This window comes from Oncorhynchus gorbuscha, linkage group LG10 (genome assembly GCF_021184085.1).
Source record: "Oncorhynchus gorbuscha isolate QuinsamMale2020 ecotype Even-year linkage group LG10, OgorEven_v1.0, whole genome shotgun sequence".
NCBI lineage: Eukaryota > Metazoa > Chordata > Actinopteri > Salmoniformes > Salmonidae > Oncorhynchus > Oncorhynchus gorbuscha.
The window spans coordinates 95,432,116-95,449,962 of record NC_060182.1 but is presented as its reverse complement, the minus strand read 5'-3'; the positions used below and the strand labels follow the sequence as shown (position 1 = coordinate 95,449,962).

Genomic DNA, 17,847 nt, shown 5'->3' with positions numbered 1-17,847 from the left:
GACCTAAGAGTTTAACACACTAATCCCACATAGACCTAAGAGGTTAACACACTAATCCCACACAGACCTAAGAGTTTAACACACTAATCCCACATAGACCTAAGAGGTTAACACACTAATCCCACACAGACCTAAAAGGTTAACACACTAATCCCACATAGACCTAAGAGGTTAACACACTAATCCCACACAGACCTAAGAGGTTAACACACTAATCCCACACAGACCTAAGAGGTTAACACACTAATCCCACATAGACCTAAGAGGTTAACACACAAATCCCACACAGACCTAAGAGGTTAACACACTAATCTCACACACACACTAATCCCACACAGACCTAAGAGGTTAACACACTAATCCCACATAGACCTAAGGGGTTAACACACTAATCCCACACAGACCTAAGAGTTTAACACACTAATCCCACATAGACCTAAGAGGTTAACACACTAATCCCACACAGACCTAAGAGGTTAACACACTAATCCCACACACACTAATCCCACATAGACCTAAGAGGTTAACACACTAATCCCACATAGACCTAAGAGGTTAACACACTAATCCCACATAGACCTAAGAGTTTAACACACTAATCCCACATAGACCTAAGAGGTTAACACACTAATCCCACACAGACCTAAGAGGTTAACACACTAATCCCACATTAGACCTAAGATAAATAATAATAATATTAAATTGATGTAAATGCTACAAGTTGCTGAGTAAAGGTTCACAGGCTAAAGATTTTTTTTTAAATAGTGATTTACCTCATTTTTTTTACAAAAAATACTGTTATATTTGGAATAATTAGAACAAAACTCTCACAAACAAACAAACAAACAAACAGACAGACGTGCATGAGACACGCGTTGTCAACCGCTGTTTTGGTAGGAGTGCAATGCTTCTCAGTGGAAACTGACCTCCGAGGCAAAAAAAAGATGAATGCAGACTAATTATGAGGAAGTGTACTGGCTGTTGTTGTTGCTTTTAATTTATTTTTCAAGCGAAGGTATTTTAAGGGTGTATGCGAGCACAGACTCGTGTTTCTGTAGCGTGAGGCAGCTTGATGTACAAGTACAACCCTGTGGACAGGACGTCTGAGAGGACAAAATACTCTGAACGAGAAGTTCAGCTAGGAGCAAACCCAACCTATGTATGAGGACGCCTTTAGAACAGTCTGGGGATTTACAATGACCACCCCAAGAGTTGGCAAGACAACACAAACTGATCTAGGACCAAGCTAGGGAGTCAAAGCCACAGAGAATGTTAACTTGTCATTATCTAGAGACTGACGCCAGATCAGTTGTGGTTGGGCTAAAGGGATTACAAACAATTCTATAACTTTTCAGCCTTCCAGCCAAGAGACATTCAGAAATCAGAGGGAGATAGATACAGGTTGGAAAAGACAAGATGAATAAAACAGATTATTGAAGTGAAGGAGAGGATCCCAAATAAGGACAAGACGTAAAAACAAGGAAGTACGGAGAGGAGGGGCAGAAAGAAGAAGTAAGGAGAGGAGGGGCAGAAGGAGAAGTAAGGAGAGGAGAGGCAGAAGGGGAAGTAAGGAGAGGAGTGGCAGAAAGAGGAAGTAAGGAGAGGAGTGGCAGAAAGAGGAAGTAAGGAGAGGAGTGGCAGAAGGGGACGTAAGGAGAGGAGGGGCAGAAAGGGGCAGAAGGGGGCAGAAAGAGGAAGTAAGGAGAGGAAGTAAGGAGAGGAGGGGCAGAAGGAGGAAGTAAGGAGAGGAGGGGCAGAAAGGAGGGGGAAGTAAGAAGGGGAGAGGGGGCAGAAAGAGGAAGTAAGGAGAGGAGGGGCAGAAGGGGAAGTAAGGAGAGGAGTGGCAGAAAGAGGAAGTAAGGAGAGGAGGGGCAGAAAGAGGAAGTAAGGAGAGGAGGGGCAGAAGGGGACGTAAGGAGAGGAGGGGCAGAAGGGGAAGTAAGGAGAGGAGGGGCAGAAGGAGGAAGTAAGGAGAGGAGGGGCAGAAAGGGGAAGTAAGGAGAGGGGCAGAAAGAGGAAGTAAGGAGAGGAGGGGCAGAAAGAGGAAGTAAGGAGAGGAGGGGCAGAAAGAGGAAGTAAGGAGAGGAGGGGCAGAAAGAGGAAGTAAGGAGAGGAGGGGCAGAAAGAGGAAGTAAGGAGAGGAGGGGCAGAAAGAGGAAGTAAGGAGAGGAGGGCCAGAAAGGGGAAGAAAGGAGAGGAGGGCCAGAAAGGGGAAGAAAGGAGAGGAGGGGCAGAAAGGGGAAGTAAGGGGAGGAGGGGCAGAAAGAGGAAGTAAGGAGAGGGGCAGAAGGAGGAAATACGGAGAGGAGGGGCAGAAGGAGGAAGTAAGGAGAGGAGGGGCAGAAGGAGGAAATACGGAGAGGAGGGGCAGAAGGAGGAAATACGGAGAGGAGGGGCAGAAAGTGGTAGAAAAGAGGAGGAGGAGGGGTGTTGTCAGTCACCTGGTTGACCTCATCCTTGTCCAGTCCCAGGACACTACCCATGAGCCTCAGCACCTCGGAGCGTTTGGGTTTCGGGGTGTGGAAGTATCCCATGAACAGGTTCCGCATCAGAGCCCTGAGCAGACAGAATATAAAGAAGAGTTAGCATCCATGTCTGAGCCAGAAACAGCACGTAGGGGAGGAACCTATCTCGTCTTTCTGTAGCGTGAGGCAGCTTGATGTACAAGTACACCCCCCTGGACCACAAAGAGTCATTACACAGCCATGATGGGGAAATTAACACGGCCTACAATCTATTACATATATCTCTATTAACACTGCCTACAATCTATTACATATATCTCTATTAACACAGCCTACAATCTATTACATATATCTCTATTAACACAGCCTACAATCTATTACATATATCTCTATTAACACGGCCTACAATCTATTACATATATCTCTATTACATATATCTCTACACAGCCTACAATCTATTACATATATCTCTATTAACACGGCCTACAATCTATTACATATATCTCTATTAACACAGCCTACAATCTATTACATATATCTCTATTAACACGGCCTACAATCTATTACACCGCCTACAATCTATACGGCCTCAATCTATTACAGCCTACAATCTATTACATATAGCCTACAATCTATTACATATATCTCTATTAACACAGCCTACAATCTATTACATATATCTCTATTAACACAGCCTACAATCTATTACATATTTCTCTGTGTGGTGGACGATATCAAACAGCAATTTTCAACACTCGTTTGAGAAGAAATACATGATGTCGTTAACGCTGTGAACTTCAGTAGTTATAATCACAAACTCTGATCAATATACATGAAAGATGTAAGAAGTAGCTCAGTTGGTAGAGCATGGCGCTTGTAACGCCAGGGTAGTGGGTTCGATCCCCGGGACCACCCATACGTAGAATGTATGCACACATGACTGTAAGTCGCTTTGGATAAAAGCGTCTGCTAAATGGCATATATTAAATACCAGGGATGGGCTCAATTCCAATTGAAGTCAGACAATTCAAGAGAGTAAACTGAAATACCAATTCAATATAATGGAAAAGGAAAAACAATTCATTTAAAAAAAGTTAGTTCATCTTTTAATTATAAATTCAAATCACTTCCTGAACTGAATGACTTTCATTTTAATTGCCTCGAGCCATGTTAAATAAACCATATTTAGTCGGTGTAGTGTCTAAGTACACCATATTTAGTCGGTGTAGTGTCTAAGTACACCATATTTAGTCAGTGTAGTGTCTAAGTACACCATATTTAGTCAGTGTAGTGTCTAAGTACACCATATTTAGTCGGTGTAGTGTCTAAGTACACCATATTTAGTCGGTGTAGTGTCTAAGTACACCATATTTAGTCAGTGTAGTGTCTAAGTACACCATATTTAGTCGGTGTAGTGTCTAAGTACACCATATTTAGTCAGTGTAGTGTCTAAGTACACCATATTTAGTCGGTGTAGTGTCTAAGTACACCATATTTAGTCAGTGTAGTGTCTAAGTACACCATATTTAGTCAGTGTAGTGTCTAGGTACACCATATTTAGTCAGTGTAGTGTCTAAGTTCACCATATTTAGTCAGTGTAGTGTCTAAGTACACCATATTTAGTCAGTGTAGTGTCTAAGTACACCATATTTAGTCAGTGTAGTGTCTAAGTACACCATATTTAGTCAGTGTAGTGTTGAACTTACTGGTCTACTTGTCCCTCTGTGCTATTCAGCAGGTTCATCAACTTGTCCTGAGACTCTTCCAACATCTCCTGCCTCACATCAACTGTAACACACACACACGCACACACACACACGCACACGCACGCACGCGCACACACACGCGCACACACGCACGCACACGCACACGCACGTTCAATGCGATGCAGCTCCTCAGAAGTCTGAAGCGTGGTTAGTTTGGCTATACCTCAACAGCCGTGCCCCAGAGACGGCCGTGCCCCAGAGACGGCCGTGCCCCAGAGACGGCCGTGCCCCAGAGACGGCCGTGCCCCAGAGACGGCCGTGCCCCAGAGCCGGCCGTGCCCCAGAGACGGCCGTGCCCCAGAGACGGCCGTGCCCCAGAGACAGCAGTGTCACAGAGACAGCCGTGTCACAGAGACAGCCGTGTCACAGAGACAGCCGTGTCACAGAGACAGCCGAACACTTTATTTCCCATAAGGCCCTGGTCAGAAGTAGAACACTGTATTTCCCATAAGGCCCTGGTGGAAGTAGAACATTTTATTTCCCATAAGGCCCTGGTCAGAAGTAGAACACTGTATTTCCCATAAGGCCCTGGTGGAAGTAGAACATTTTATTTCCCATAAGGCCCTGGTCAGAAGTAGAAAACTTTATTTCCCATAAGGCCCTGGTCAGAAGTAGAACACTTTATTTCCCATAAGGCCCTGGTCAGAAGTAGAACACTTTATTTCCCATAAGGCCCTGGTCAGAAGTAGAACACTTTATTTCCCATAAGGCCCTGGTCAGAAGTAGAACACTTTATTTCCCATAAGGCCCTGGTCAGAAGTAGAACACTTTATTTCCCATAAGGCCCTGGTCAGAAGTAGAACACTTTATTTCCCATAAGGCCCTGGTCAGAAGTAGAACACTTTATTTCCCATAAGGCCCTGGTCAGAAGTTCCTTCATGATAGATAAAAAGCGAGACATAAGATGGCTGCTCTCCTCACTCCCCCTCTCCCCCCTCTCTCCCACCTTGTTTTTTGAGCTCTTCTAGCTGTTCTTCCTTTAGGTCCAGCTGGTCAGTGAGTCTGGAGGCTGAGTCCAGAGCAGCATTAGCCTCATCGAGGTTGATCTGAGAGAGTGACACAGAGCGAGAGACACAGAGCGAGAGACACAGAGCGAGAGAGACACACAGCGAGAGAGACACAGAGCGAGAGAGACACAGAGCGAGAGACACACAGAGCGAGAGAGACACAGAGCGAGAGACACAGAGCGAGAGACACAGAGCGAGAGACACAGAGCGAGAGACACAGAGCGAGAGACACAGAGCGAGAGACACAGAGCGAGAGACACAGAGCGAGAGACACAGAGCGAGAGACACAGAGCGAGAGACACAGAGCGAGAGACACAGAGCGAGAGACACAGAGCGAGAGACACAGAGCGAGAGACACAGAGCGAGAGACACAGAGCGAGAGCGACACCGAGCGAGAGACACAGAGCGAGAGAGAAAGACAGAGAAAGACAGAGAGGGATATGATAAGTAGACCAATAAGTCAGAATGTAACATTTATTTGTATTTATTTCACCTTTATTTAACCAGGTAGGCCAGTTGAGAACACCTTTATTTAACCAGGTGGCCAGTTGAGAACACCTTTATTTAACCAGGTGGCCAGTTGAGAACACCTTTATTTAACCAGGTGGCCAGTTGAGAACACCTTTATTTAACCAGGTGGCCAGTTGAGAACACCTTTATTTAACCAGGTGGCCAGTTGAGAACACCTTTATTTAACCAGGTGGCCAGTTGAGAACACCTTTATTTAACCAGGTGGCCAGTTGAGAACACCTTTATTTAACCCAGGTGGCCAGTTGAGAACACCTTTATTTAAACCAGGTGGCCAGTTGAGAACACCTTTATTTAAACCAGGTAGGCCAGTTGAGAACACCTTTATTTAAACCAGGTAGGCCAGTTGAGAACACCTTTATTTAAACCAGGTGGCCAATTGAGAACAAGTTCTCATTTACAACTGCGACCTGGCCAAGATAAAGCAAAGCAGTTTGACACAAACAACAACAACAGCAGAGTTACACATGGAATAAAACAAACATACAGTCAATAATACAGTAGAAACAAGTCTATATACAATGTGAGCAAATGAGGTGAGAAGGGAGGTAAAGGCAAAAAAGGCCATGGTGGCAAAGTAAATACAATATAGCAAGTAAAACAGTGGAATGGTAGATTTGCAATGGAAGAAGTAGAGATAGAAATAAAAATAATGGGGTGCAAAGGAGCACAAGAAATACATACAGTAGGGGTAGAGGTAGTTCTTTGGACAAACTTAAGGACTATATGATTGAGGAGTGGATGTGTACTTGATGAGTCGTTCTGAAGTGTCCTACCTGAGGTGTCCTACCTGAGGTGTCCTACCTGAAGTGTCCTACCTGAGGTGTCCTACCTGAGGTGTCCTACCTGAGGTGTCCTACCTGAGGTGTCCTACCTGAGGTGTCCTACCTGAGGTGTCCTACCTGAGGTGTCCTACCTGAGGTGTCCTACCTGAAGTGCCCTACCTGAAGTGCCCTACCTGAAGTGCCCTACCTGAAGTGCCCTACCTGAAGTGCCCTACCTGAAGTGCCCTACCTGAAGTGCCCTACCTGAAGTGTCCTACCTGAAGTGTCCTACCTGAAGTGTCCTACCTGAAGTGTCCTACCTGAAGTGTCCTACCTGAAGTGTCCTACCTGAAGTGTCCTACCTGAAGTGTCCTACCTGAAGTGTCCTACCTGAAGTGTCCTACCTGAAGTGTCCTACCTGAAGTGTCCTACCTGAAGTGTCCTACCTGAAGTGTCCTACCTGAAGTGTCCTACCTGAAGTGTCCTACCTGAAGTGTCCTACCTGAGGTGTCCTAAGTGTCCTACCTGAAGTGTCCTACCTGAAGTGTCCTACCTGAAGTGTCCTACCTGAGGTGTCCTACCTGAAGTGTCCTACCTGAAGTGTCCTACCTGAAGTGTCCTACCTGAAGTGTCCCTGAAGTGTCCCTGAAGTGTCCTACCTGAAGTGTCCTACCTGAAGTGTCCCTACCTGAAGTGTCCTACCTGGAAGTGTCCTACCTGAAGTGTCCTACCTGAAGTGTCCTACCTGAAGTGTCCTACCTGAAGTGTCCTACCTGAAGTGTCCTACCTGAAGTGTCCTACCTGAAGTGTCCTACCTGAAGTGTCCTACCTGAAGTGTCCTACCTGAAGTGTCCTACCTGAAGTGTACCTGAGGTGTCCTAGTGTCCTACCTGAAGTGTCCTACCTGAAGTGTCCTACCTGAAGTGTCCTACCTGAAGTGTCCTACCTGAGGTGTCCTACCTGAAGTGTCCTACCTGAGTGTCCTACCTGAAGTGTCCTACCTGAGGTGTCCTACCTGAAGTGTCCTACCTGAAGTGTCCTACCTGAAGTGTCCTACCTGAAGTGTCCTACCTGAAGTGTCCTACCTGAAGTGTCCTACCTGAAGTGTCCTACCTGAAGTGTCCTACCTGAAGTGTCCTACCTGAAGTGTCCTACCTGAAGTGTCCTACCTGAAGTGTCCTACCTGAAGTGTCCTACCTGAGGTGTCCTACCTGAAGTGTCCTACCTGAAGTGTCCTACCTGAAGTGTCCTACCTGAAGTGTCCTACCTGAAGTGTCCTACCTGAAGTGCTGAGGCCATGTCCTCCAGTTTAAGTGCTTTTCTTCTCCACTCGTCCTTCTCTCTCTTGTATTTATCGAGCTCTGACGAATACATGGCTTTCTCTTCTGTTGGGAGGAGAACAGAAGAGGTTCATATCTTTATAAAGACCAGAAGAGCTCTTGTTTTCTCTGTCGGAGTTGATGTTGCCTTTAGATGAGACTGGTCCCAGATCTGTGTGTGGTATAGCATCAAGTTGGCTATAGAGCACAAACAGATCTGGACACCAGGCTATATTCTCACTACAACCTCAGTGACCATAGAGTTGGCTCTACAACACTAACAGATCTGGATACCAGGCTATATTCTCACTACTAAAATAAACAACATGCATTACAGCAGAGAGGCTGGCCTGGTCCCAGACCTGTTAGTGCTCTTACCAACTCCTACGGTCCTTATCATGGCATTACATCGATCATAGATGCCATCTACACAGCACAAACTGATCTGGGGCCAGTAGTCTTGCCTTGCTGGAACTGCTCTAGCACCATCTGCAGGTTGGACAGGGACACGGCATACTGGTTGACCTGGTCCCGTGCTGCTCTGAGCTGAGTCAAGGCCTCGTCTCTCTGCCTCACCGTTCCACTCAGCTGCTCCTGGAGAGACTCCACCTGGAGAGACGCCTGGTGGCTACGAGACAAACAAAGAAGAAGAAGGAGGACTCTCGTTTTCCTGCTAACCCAAACCTCGCTGCGTCTAACATCGAGTGGCTGCTGCCAACACACGTAAACATGTAAAACATGTAAAATATATCACTAGCCACTTTAAACAATGCTACTTAATATAATGTTTACATACCCTACATTACTCATCTCATATGTATATACTGTACTCGATACCATCTACTGTATCTTGCCTATGCCGCTCTGTACCATCACTCATTCATATATCTTTATGTACATATTCTTTATCCCTTTACACTTTTGTCTATAAGGTAGTAGTTTTGGAATTGTTAGCTAGATTACTCGTTGGTTATCACTGCATTGTCGGAACTAGAAGCACAAGCATTTCGCTACACTCGCATTAACATCTGCTAACCGTGTGTATGTGACAAATAAAATTTGATTTGATTTTATAGTGCAGAACACAAACTTTCAATTGGACGTACATTTCTGTGTGTTCGTGGACACGGGACAATAAAGTTTTTATCCTTCTGTAAACTCAACCAACACCAGTGACAAACAGACCATCTGTTTTCAAGGGGTCTTGTTCATTAGGACACACAGTAGCAAAAAAATGTTTCAAGACGTTTCAAAAACGTTCAGATAGTACTTCCCTGTTTCATCTTCGTGACCACTGAACATGTTTACCTGGTGCTCTCCACCTGACTGGAGGAAGTGGCCAGTCTGTCGTCCAATAGTGTGACTCTCTTGCGTAACTCCGCCTCCCTGTCCTCCGCGGCGAGGACCTCCCGTGTGTAGGACTCCTCTATCTCCAGCAGGTGGTTACGTAGTCGGTCCAGCTCCAACTTCAACCGCTGCTCTCTGTCCTTCACATGCTGCAGCTGAGAGAGAGAGACAGACAGACGGAGCGAGAGAGAGAGGAGACAGACGGAGCGAGAGAGAGAGGAGACAGACGGAGCGAGAGAGAGAGGAGACAGACGGAGCGAGAGAGAGAGGAGACAGACGGAGCGAGAGAGAGAGGAGACAGACGGAGCGAGAGAGAGAGGAGACAGACGGAGCGAGAGAGAGAGGAGACAGACGGAGCGAGAGAGGAGACAGACGGAGAGAGAGAGAGGAGACAGACGGAGCGAGAGAGAGAGGAGACAGACGGAGCGAGAGAGAGAGCAGACAGACGGAGCGAGAGAGGAGACAGACGGAGCGAGAGAGGAGACAGACGGAGCGAGAGAGGAGACAGACGGAGCGAGAGAGGAGACAGACGGAGCGAGAGAGGAGACAGACGGAGAGAGAGAGGAGCCAGACGGAGAGAGAGAGGAGCCAGACGGAGACAGAGAGGAGCCAGACGGAGCGAGAGAGGAGCCAGACGGAGAGAGAGAGGAGACAGACGGAGAGAGAGAGGAGACAGACGGAGAGAGAGAGGAGACAGACGGAGAGAGAGAGGAGACAGACGGAGCAAGAAAAACACAGAGAGAGAGAAGAAAGAGACGGGGGAGAGAGACCGAGGGAAAGAGATACAGGGAGAGGGGTCACATGGGGGTTTGATATTTACCAACAGCAGAACCAATTTCACTACAAATAATATTTGATTGCCATATACTATCCATAAATATATCTGATAAGGAATGTATCATGAACGTGTTCCGTATCGCCTGAGACCGTGTTCCGTATCGCCTGAGACCGTGTTCCGTATCGCCGAGACCGTGTTCCGTATCGCCCGAGACCGTGTTCCGTATCGCCGAGACCGTGTTCCGTATCGCCCGAGACCGTGTTCCGTATCGCCGGAGACCGTGTTCCGTATCGCCTGAGACCGTGTTCCGTATCGCCTGAGACCGTGTTCCGTATCGCCTGAGACCGTGTTCCGTATCGCCTGAGACCGTGTTCCGTATCGCCTGAGACCGTGTTCCGTATCGCCTGAGACCGTGTTCCGTATCGCCCGAGACCGTGTTCCGTATCGCCCGAGACCGTGTTCCGTATCGCCGAGACCGTGTTCCGTATCGCCCGAGACCGTGTTCCGTATCGCCCGAGACCGTGTTCCGTATCGCCCGAGACCGTGTTCCGTATCGCCCGAGACCGTGTTCCGTATCGCCGAGACCGTGTTCCGTATCGCCCGAGACCGTGTTCCGTATCGCCCGAGACCGTGTTCCGTATCGCCCGAGACCGTGTTCCGTATCGCCCGAGACCGTGTTCCGTATCGCCCGAGACCGTGTTCCGTATCGCCCGAGACCGTGTTCCGTATCGCCCGAGACCGTGTTCCGTATCGCCCGAGACCGTGTTCCGTATCGCCCGAGACCGTGTTCCGTATCGCCCGAGACCGTGTTCCGTATCGCCCGAGACCGTGTTCCGTATCGCCTGAGACTGTGTTCCGTTAAGGTTATGAATGTGTTGTGTATTGGTTATGAATGTATTGGTTATGAATGTGTTGTGTATTGGTTATGAATGTGCTGCGTATTGGTTGTGAATGTGTTGTGTATTGGTTATGAATGTATTGGTTATGAATGTGTTGTGTATTGGTTATGAATGTGCTGCGTATTGGTTGTGAATGTGTTGTGTATTGGTTATGAATGTATTGGTTATGAATGTGTTGTGTATTGGTTATGAATGTGTTGTGTATTGGTTATGAATGTGTTGTGTATTGGTTATGAATGTGTTGTGTATTGGTTATGAATGTGTTGTGTATTGGTTATCAATGTGTTGTGTATTGGTTGTGAATGTGTTTACAACCCCCCTAACAGGTGTCTTTAAAATAATAGCAGTGTGTGATGGGGTGGGCGATATGGCCAAAATATCTTACGATACATTTCACACTTTTTACGCCCTTTTATGTTTTTGAATAATAAAAGATCACCATTTCCCTACCAGAAACCCTGGACGGGCCACCATTTCCCTACCAGAAACCCTGGACTGGCCACCATTTCCCTACCAGAAACCCTGGACGGGCCACCATTTCCCTACCAGAAACCCTGGACGGGCCACCATTTCCCTACCAGAAACCCTGGACGGGCCACCATTTCCCTACCAGAAACCCTGGACGGGCCACCACTTCTCTAACAGAAACCCCGGTGTGTGTCCATCCATCCTACCTCTGTCTGTACGGCTGTCGTCTCCATCTGTTTCTGTTTGAGAGCCAGCATGACCTGGTCTCTCTCCTGCTGGAAGGCCACAGCTTTCTCCTGCATGGACCTCAGCTCGTTCAGGAGCTGGTTGAGCTCTCCAGACTTCTGGCTGTTGCCCTGGGAAACGTATCAATAAAAATAAAAATAAAAATATTTGTATCAAACAGCTGGTTCTGCTTCCCGCTCTTCTGACTGTTGCCATGGGAGACCGCAATGGAACGGTCAGGTTATTAAAACACACACACACCTGATAGGTGCAGTGAAAGTGTTGTTTTACAGGGTCAGGAAAGAATACATTATTGATCAGTTTGAGAAAAGATTTAACCAAGTGTTCGAAAATGTATTTAAACTATTTAAATAGCCTATTTTACTTCTTTGATTGAATTTCTCTGTCCTTCACTAGATCTGTAATCTATTACTAATTATAAACTGGGTGGTTCCAACCCGGAATGCTGATTGGCTGACAGCCATGGTATATCAGACCGTATACCACGGTTATGACAAAACGTTTACTTACACTGCTCTAATTTACGTTGGTGACCAGTTTATAATAGCAATAAGGCACCTCTGGGGTTTGTGGTATTATGGCCAATATACCACGGCTAAGGGCTGTATCCAGGCACTCCGCGTTGCGTCGTACATAAGAACAGCCCTTAGCCGTGGTATATTGGCGATAAACCACACCTCATCTGGCCTTATCGCTTCAATAAAGGATTTGAGTTATGGCATTTTAAGTCCCCCAAAAAAACATTCTCCCAAAAATGTGTAGTTAGTAGTTTATAGTAACTGATTTTGTACATTACAAACATCCTAACCTGTTCTCTGTCCTTGAGCATCTTCTCCATGGCGGCAGCCTTCTCCGACATGGCGCTCCTCTCAAACTCCTTCTCCCTCATGAGGAGGGACACCTGCATGTTGGTTTCCTGCAGGGCTCTGAACTCTGACTCCTTCTCCCGGCTCCGCTGGGCCACAGCCTCGTTCTCATCCTTCAATACAATTCAAATAACTTTCAAATTGTCCAGGTTTCAGCCAACAACGGAAATATATCTTAATATGTCTTATATCTCTCAATACCCTCCAGACAGCACACTTGACCCTCACACACGAGGGTCAAGCTGCATTCTAGTGCCGCTGGATAGAGAGCATGTTGTGGGTTCAAGGGCCTTGCTCAAAAACCCAACGTCTTTAGGATGTGAACTTAGCAGCGCTCCAGATTTTAGGTCAATCCTTCCGGTTAAAAGTTTGAACTCCTTAGCCGCTAGGCTACCTACCTTCAGCTTCCTGGTATCCATCTCCAGGATAAGAGCTCGCTCCTTCAGGTTGGTCACAGCCTGTTTTAACACCTCGTTGTCGCTCTCACGGTTCCTCAGGCTCTCACTCACCTGGAGAAATAAACAAATGCACAAATTGAATGGCTGCTAGAATGTCCTACTTTGCACCTATGTGGACACTCAAAATGGCTGCTAGAACATCCTACTTTGCACCTATGTGGACACTCAAAATGGCTGCTAGAACATCCTACTTTGCACCTATGTGGACACTCAAAATGGCTGCTAGAACGTCTTACTTTGCACCTATGTGGACACTCAAAATGGCTGCAAGAACATCCTACCCTGCACCTATGTGGACACTCAAAATGGCTGCCAGTCCACCATTTATGACATAATTCACTTGAATTGACCGTTGTACTCATTCCAATGAAGGGGTCATTAGTCACTTGATTCAGTAGCAACTGAATATAAATTTGATTTAAGGTTACATTTAAGTCTTAATAGCGCACACCTTCCACACACACACACACACACACACACACACACACACACACACACACACACACACACACACACACACACACACACACACACACACACACACACACACACACACACACACACACACACACACACACACACACACACACACACCTGGGTGAGTTGATCTCCTTTAGTCTTGATGAGCAGGTCTTTCTCCCTGACAGAGCGCTGCAGAACGTCCAGTCTCTCCCTGACCTGTCTGGCCTCCTCGGCCTGGCCTCGCTGCTCGCTGTCTGACACCTGGGCTGAGTTACACAGGCGGTGGTTATTCTCTTGCAAGGTCCTGATCATAGTCTCCCTCTCAGACAGGAGGGTTCTCAGAGACTCCAACTCCTGTCTCAGTCCTTCCTGGTTCCCTGGTGTTGCAGGTGCTGCCACCTGGTGTCTGGGAGGTTCCACTGCAGCAGGATGCTGGGCAGCAGACAGTGGGGTGACTTGGGGACTCTGCGCCACACTGTCCAGTTTCCCCAGAAGGACATCTTTAGTACTGCTCAGCTGGCTGATGGTCTGTTGGACGTGGGCTAGTTCGTGACTGAGACTGCCGAGCTTCCTCTCCTTCTGCTCATAGCTGTGGATCAGACGGCTGTAGTCCACGGAGAGAGTCGAGGTGCAGTCGTTGTCTGCATCCACCTACAGGATCAGAGACAAACAGTCCTTTATTCATCCCAATAAGGCTGCTGAATGACTAATCACTAGTAGGTTCAGCGGGCTGGCCGACTCGTCACGTTGTATTTGACAGAAGGGGTTGGGCGATGTCAACCTTTGTCCTATCGTGATCATGTACCCATAAAACGTTATGATTTACGATGCCAACACCCCAATTGGGAAGCCTAAAAAAAAAACATGACAAAAGATTATGTTGTTGAAAGACTTTCCTTTCAGGTGGAGGAAGAGATCTGTCTGTGTGTCATGATGGACCAGTGTCTGATGAGGGACAGGCTGAGGGACAGGCTGAGGGACAGGCTGAGGGACAGGCTGAGGGACAGGCTGAGGGACAGGCTGTCTTAACGTAGTGAGTTAGATTACAGGAATACATCATGATGAGTGACTGATGTCTGATGAGTGTCTATGGTGATGTCTATAGGGTCTATGGTGATGTCTACAGGGTCTATGGTGATGTCTATAGGGTCTATGGTGATGTCTACAGGGTCTATGGTGATGTCTATAGGGTCTATGGTGATGTCTATAGGGTCTATGGTGATGTCTATAGGGTCTATGGTGATGTCTATAGGGTCTATGGTGATGTCTATAGGGTCTATGTGATGATAGGGTCTGATAGGGTCTATGGTGATGTCTATAGGGTCTATGGTGATGTCTATAGGGTCTATGGTGATGTCTATAGGGTCTATGGTGATGTCTATAGGGTCTATGGTGATGTCTATAGGGTCTATGGTGATAGGGTCTATGGTGATGTCTATAGGGTCTATGGTGATGTCTATAGGGTCTATGGTGATGTCTATAGGGTCTATGGTGATGTCTATAGGGTCTATGGTGATGTCTATAGGGTCTATGGTGATGTCTATGTCTATAGGGTCTATGGTGATGTCTATAGGGTCTATGGTGATGTCTATAGGGTCTATGGTGATGTCTATAGGGTCTATGGTGATGTCTACAGGGTCTATGGTGATGTCTATGGTGATGTCTAGGGTCTATGGTGATGTCTACAGGGTCTATGGTGATGTCTATAGGGTCTATGGTGATGTCTATAGGGTCTATGGTGATGTCTATAGGGTCTATGGTGATGTCTATAGGGTCTATGGTGATGTCTATAGGGTCTATGGTGATGTCTATAGGGTCTATGGTGATGTCTATAGGGTCTATGGTGATGTCTACAGGGTCTATGGTGATAGGGTCTATGGTGATGTCTATAGGGTCTATGGTGATGTCTATAGGGTCTATGGTGATGTCTATAGGGTCTATGGTGATGTCTATAGGGTCTATGGTGATGTCTATAGGGTCTATGGTGATGTCTATAGGGTCTATGGTGATGTCTATAGGGTCTATGGTGATGTCTATAGGGTCTATGGTGATGTCTATAGGGTCTATGGTGATGTCTATAGGGTCTATGGTGATGTCTATAGGGTCTATGGTGATGTCTATAGGGTCTATGGTGATGTCTAGGGTCTAGGGTCTATGGTGATGTCTATAGTGGTCTATAGGGTCTATGGTGATGTCTACAGGGTCTGGTGATGTCTATAGGGATGTCTATGTCTATAGGGTCTATGGTGATGTCTACAGGGTCTATGGTGATGTCTACAGGGTCTATGGTGATGTCTACAGGGTCTATGGTGATGTCTACAGGGTCTATGGTGATGTCTAGGGTCTAGGGTCTATGGTGATGTCTACAGGGTCTATGGTGATGTCTACAGGGTCTATGGTGATGTCTATAGGGTCTACAGGGTGATGTCTATAGGGTCTATGGTGATGTCTATAGGGTCTATGGTGATGTCTATAGGGTCTATGGTGATGTCTATAGGGTCTATGGTGATGTCTACAGGGTCTATGGTGATGTCTATAGGGTCTATGGTGATGTCTACAGGGTCTATGGTGATGTCTACAGGGTCTATGGTGATGTCTACAGGGTCTATGGTGATGTCTATAGGGTCTATGGTGATGTCTACAGGGTCTATGGTGATGTCTATAGGGTCTATGGTGATGTCTATAGGGTCTATGGTGATGTCTACAGGGTCTATGGTGATGTCTATGGTGAGGGTCTATGGTGATGTCTACAGGGTCTATGGTGGTGATGTCTATGGTGAGGGTCTATGGTGATGTCTATAGGGTCTATGGTGATGTCTATAGGGTCTATGGTGATGTCTATAGGGTCTATGGTGATGTCTACAGGGTCTATGGTGATGTCTATAGGGTCTATGGTGATGTCTACAGGGTCTATGGTGATGTCTATAGGGTCTATGGTGATGTCTATAGGGTCTATGGTGATGTCTATAGGGTCTATGGTGATGTCTATAGGGTCTATGGTGATGTCTATAGGGTCTATGGTGATGTCTATAGGGTCTATGGTGATGTCTATAGGGTCTATGGTGATGTCTATAGGGTCTGTCTATAGGGTCTATGGTGATGTCTATAGGGTCTGTCTATAGGGTCTATGGTGATGTCTATAGGGTCTGTCTATAGGGTCTGTGGTGATGTCTACGGGGTCTGTCTATAGGGTCTATGGTGATGTCTATAGGGTCTGTCTATAGGGTCTATGGTGATGTCTACAGGGTCTATGGTGATGTCTATAGGGTCTATGGTGATGTCTACAGGGTCTATGGTGATGTCTACAGGGTCTATGGTGATGTCTACAGGGTCTATGGTGATGTCTATAGGGTCTATGGTGATGTCTATAGGGTCTATGGTGATGTCTATAGGGTCTATGGTGATGTCTATAGGGTCTATGGTGATGTCTATAGGGTCTATGGTGATGTCTACAGGGTCTATGGTGATGTCAGGGTCTAGGGTCTACGGTGATGTCTACAGGGTCTATGGTGATGTCTACAGGGTCTATGGTGATGTCTACAGGGTCTATGGTGATGTCTACAGGGTCTATGGTGATGTCTACAGGGTCTATGGTGATGTCTATAGGGTCTATGGTGATGTCTATAGGGTCTATGGTGATGTCTATAGGGTCTATGGTGATGTCTATAGGGTCTATGGTGATGTCTATAGGGTCTATGGTGATGTCTATAGGGTCTATGGTGATGTCTATAGGGTCTATGGTGATGTCTATATGGTGATGTCTATGGTGATGGGTCTATGGTGATGTCTATAGGGTCTATGGTGATGTCTACAGGGTCTATGGTGATGTCTACAGGGTCTATGGTGATGTCTACAGGGTCTATGGTGATGTCTATAGGGTCTATGGTGATGTCTACAGGGTCTATGGTGATGTCTACAGGGTCTGTCTATAGGGTCTACAGGTGATGTCTATAGGGTCTATGGTGATGTCTATAGGGTCTATGGTGATGTCTATAGGGTCTATGGTGATGTCTATAGGGTCTGTCTATAGGGTCTATGGTGATGTCTATAGGGTCTGTCTATAGGGTCTATGGTGATGTCTATAGGGTCTATGGTGATGTCTACAGGGTCTATGGTGATGTCTACAGGGTCTATGGTGATGTCTACAGGGTCTATGGTGATGTCTACAGGGTCTATGGTGATGTCTATAGGGTCTATGGTGATGTCTATAGGGTCTATGGTGATGTCTATAGGGTCTACGGTGATGTCTATAGGGTCTACGGTGATGTCTATAGGGTCTACGGTGATGTCTATAGGGTCTACGGTGATGTCTATAGGGTCTACGGTGATGTCTATAGGGTCTACGGTGATGTCTATAGGGTCTACGGTGATGTCTATAGGGTCTATGGTGATGTCTACAGGGTCTATGGTGATGTCTATAGGGTCTATGGTGATGTCTATAGGGTCTATGGTGATGTCTATAGGGTCTATGGTG

At 46.7% G+C, this 17,847-nt stretch overlaps 1 protein-coding gene across 1 annotated transcript in view; it reads right to left on the bottom strand.

The window, feature by feature from the left end:
* trip11 (thyroid hormone receptor interactor 11) overlaps nucleotides 1-17,847 on the bottom strand; it is a 74,023-nt gene that overhangs the window by 9,193 nt on the left and 46,983 nt on the right. The window contains exons 21-30 of the mRNA XM_046367540.1: nucleotides 13,506-14,024; nucleotides 12,852-12,962; nucleotides 12,396-12,566; nucleotides 11,548-11,697; nucleotides 9,158-9,351; nucleotides 8,314-8,477; nucleotides 7,812-7,915; nucleotides 5,178-5,277; nucleotides 4,172-4,253; nucleotides 2,442-2,556 (exon numbers count right to left, since the gene is read on the bottom strand). Of these exons, the coding sequence (XP_046223496.1) occupies nucleotides 2,442-2,556; nucleotides 4,172-4,253; nucleotides 5,178-5,277; nucleotides 7,812-7,915; nucleotides 8,314-8,477; nucleotides 9,158-9,351; nucleotides 11,548-11,697; nucleotides 12,396-12,566; nucleotides 12,852-12,962; nucleotides 13,506-14,024 (1,710 nt within the window). The remainder of the gene's footprint in view (nucleotides 1-2,441; nucleotides 2,557-4,171; nucleotides 4,254-5,177; nucleotides 5,278-7,811; nucleotides 7,916-8,313; nucleotides 8,478-9,157; nucleotides 9,352-11,547; nucleotides 11,698-12,395; nucleotides 12,567-12,851; nucleotides 12,963-13,505; nucleotides 14,025-17,847) is intronic.